The sequence below is a fragment of the Halyomorpha halys genome, unplaced genomic scaffold (assembly GCF_000696795.3).
Source record: "Halyomorpha halys isolate HHAL.00 unplaced genomic scaffold, Hhal_1.1 Scaffold964.1, whole genome shotgun sequence".
NCBI lineage: Eukaryota > Metazoa > Arthropoda > Insecta > Hemiptera > Pentatomidae > Halyomorpha > Halyomorpha halys.
In genome coordinates, this window is record NW_027115048.1 from 199801 (window position 1) to 201947 (window position 2147).

General features: G+C 26.6%; 1 protein-coding gene across 1 annotated transcript in view; it reads right to left on the bottom strand.

The window, feature by feature from the left end:
• Positions 1 to 602: 602 nt before the first annotated feature.
• The window catches only part of LOC106687444 (proteasome adapter and scaffold protein ECM29), a gene marked incomplete in the record, with an annotated part of 47587 nt that continues 46042 nt past the window's right edge, over positions 603 to 2147 (bottom strand). Inside the window, 2 exon segments of the mRNA XM_024361938.2 lie at positions 603 to 909; positions 1238 to 1309. Of these exon segments, the coding sequence (XP_024217706.2) occupies positions 773 to 909; positions 1238 to 1309 (209 nt within the window).

Here is a 2147-nt window from a genome sequence, read left to right on the forward strand (position 1 = left end):
CCGAAGGTTGGAGAAAGTCTTTAATTAATTAAAACTATTAACTATTGAGAGAATAAATATTTATCTATAAGCAGTTCTAAAACAATTCTAAATTAAGACAAACGTGTGGATGCAGATCAAGGGCCATTCGATTTGTGCCCAAAAATCGACACTTAATGGGTCGGTCATAAATTCAAGCCAACTTATACCAGCTAATCCAAATAACTCATCTGCATACTTGTGAAAGCAGGAATTTGCCAAAGTTTGTCCAATATATGGAAGCACCTTAACATATACAATCATAGAAGGCAATGGAAAATGAAGAAAAAGACATAAACTCAATGGATGAGACAAATGAGAAAAACAATAAATGGAAATATTTCCAATGAAAATAGTAAAAAAAAATTGTTCTTCACTAGCCCTACTCAGGTAGAAATTGATATCTGGCATTACTTCACCAAATATAGATCACAATGTACCAGATTTATTTTTTTTAAATTTTATATAAATAAATTTATTAATAAGGAAATGTATTATAAAATTTTATAAGAGTATGAATGATAGGAATAACTACAGAATCATGTGAGTCTTCTCTTATAAATAAAAATAAATTAAAACAAAGCTTTAGCAGGTAAAATATTTATTCACAGGAATCACAGATAACAATTAAGTAAAAAATATAACAGGCTAGGATGAGTAGGGGATCTATCGCTGGTTGGTAGTATCGTTATCTATCGTTGATAAATTATGATTATAGCTGTTAACTTATATCACAAAATATTTTACAGGCTCACTATGTGAGGGCTCTTTCCTTGAACTTTTCTTTAATGTCGATAGCACGAGATCTCACTCCTGGATCAGAATCAGTTTCGAGTTCTGTTGAAAATTTGTCAAACGTTGACTTAATCAACAAGTATGCTTCTAAATGGTCTGGAAAAAAAAAAATAATAATGTGTATGTACATCTTTAAGTAGATTTTGTTTCAGTAAATCATTCCAATCAAATTTAATTCATCAGCTAATTGAATCTGAAGTATGACTAATTTATATACCAGAATTATATTGAACACAATATTACAACATTAAAAATAAGAAAGTTTAATAAAATATTAATATACAGTTTTTATTAAGTTAAACAGAAGTTTTAATTTTAAATGAAACTCGTTTTAGAAAATAAAACTGTGAAGAAATTATAATTAGTTCCACTAAAAAGTTGACTCATTTATAATATACTAATTATTCAAGTCAAAAATATTTACCAACAAAGCAGATTTGAAGATTATCCAATAAATTAAGAGCAGACCTTCGAACTGTTGCTTGCTTTCGTGTTCCTGAAGTAGAAGATAATAAATTCATAGTATCATTATAAAGAAGGTGCATCCTTATTTTAATTAAATAAAAACATGAATAAAAAATATTTTTAAACTAGTCAGAAATTATTACACGAAAGATTGACAGAAGACAAAAGAATAAGAATAATAAAATCTAAGTCAATTGTTAGAATGGTAGAGTCACAAGTTATGACTTCTTCATTAATTTTTTTAAAAAAATAAAATTTATTCATTTTTTTTTTTGTGAAAAAGTCTTTTATATGACAGTTTCTCAACTATTGTTGATAATCAAATATTCATTCTCACATAATGTACCTGATAATGCAATAAATACTATGACTAATATCATAATTGTTTCAATCTACATTATTTTAAAATAACATCTATTTCCTTTTCCAGACTTATTATTGTTTATAGCTATATTTTTTCAGTGCAATTATACAACCTAAAATTACATATCCTCAGGTCAGTGGTAAAAGTGATCAAGTTACGTAGGAAATTATAGTCTCACTTTTACCATTAACTCGAAAATATGTACTTGTGAACCACATACATTAAATATGCTGTTGGATTAATGGTATAGATTGTCTAGAATAGACAACCTCCATCACGGTTACTGTTGGAAGGAAATAAATAAACCACTTTATTAATCTTTTATTTCCTTTTTTTTTTTTTTTTAAGAAAAAGTCTTATCATTGATCAATGGTTAATATTTAAATAAAACTTTTTACTACTACTTATACTTAATTCCATTAGTGATGGAAAATGTTCAAACCTTTCTGGAAGTAATAAAAAATAATACTGAAAACATTCAAAATCATGGAATCTGATGGATATT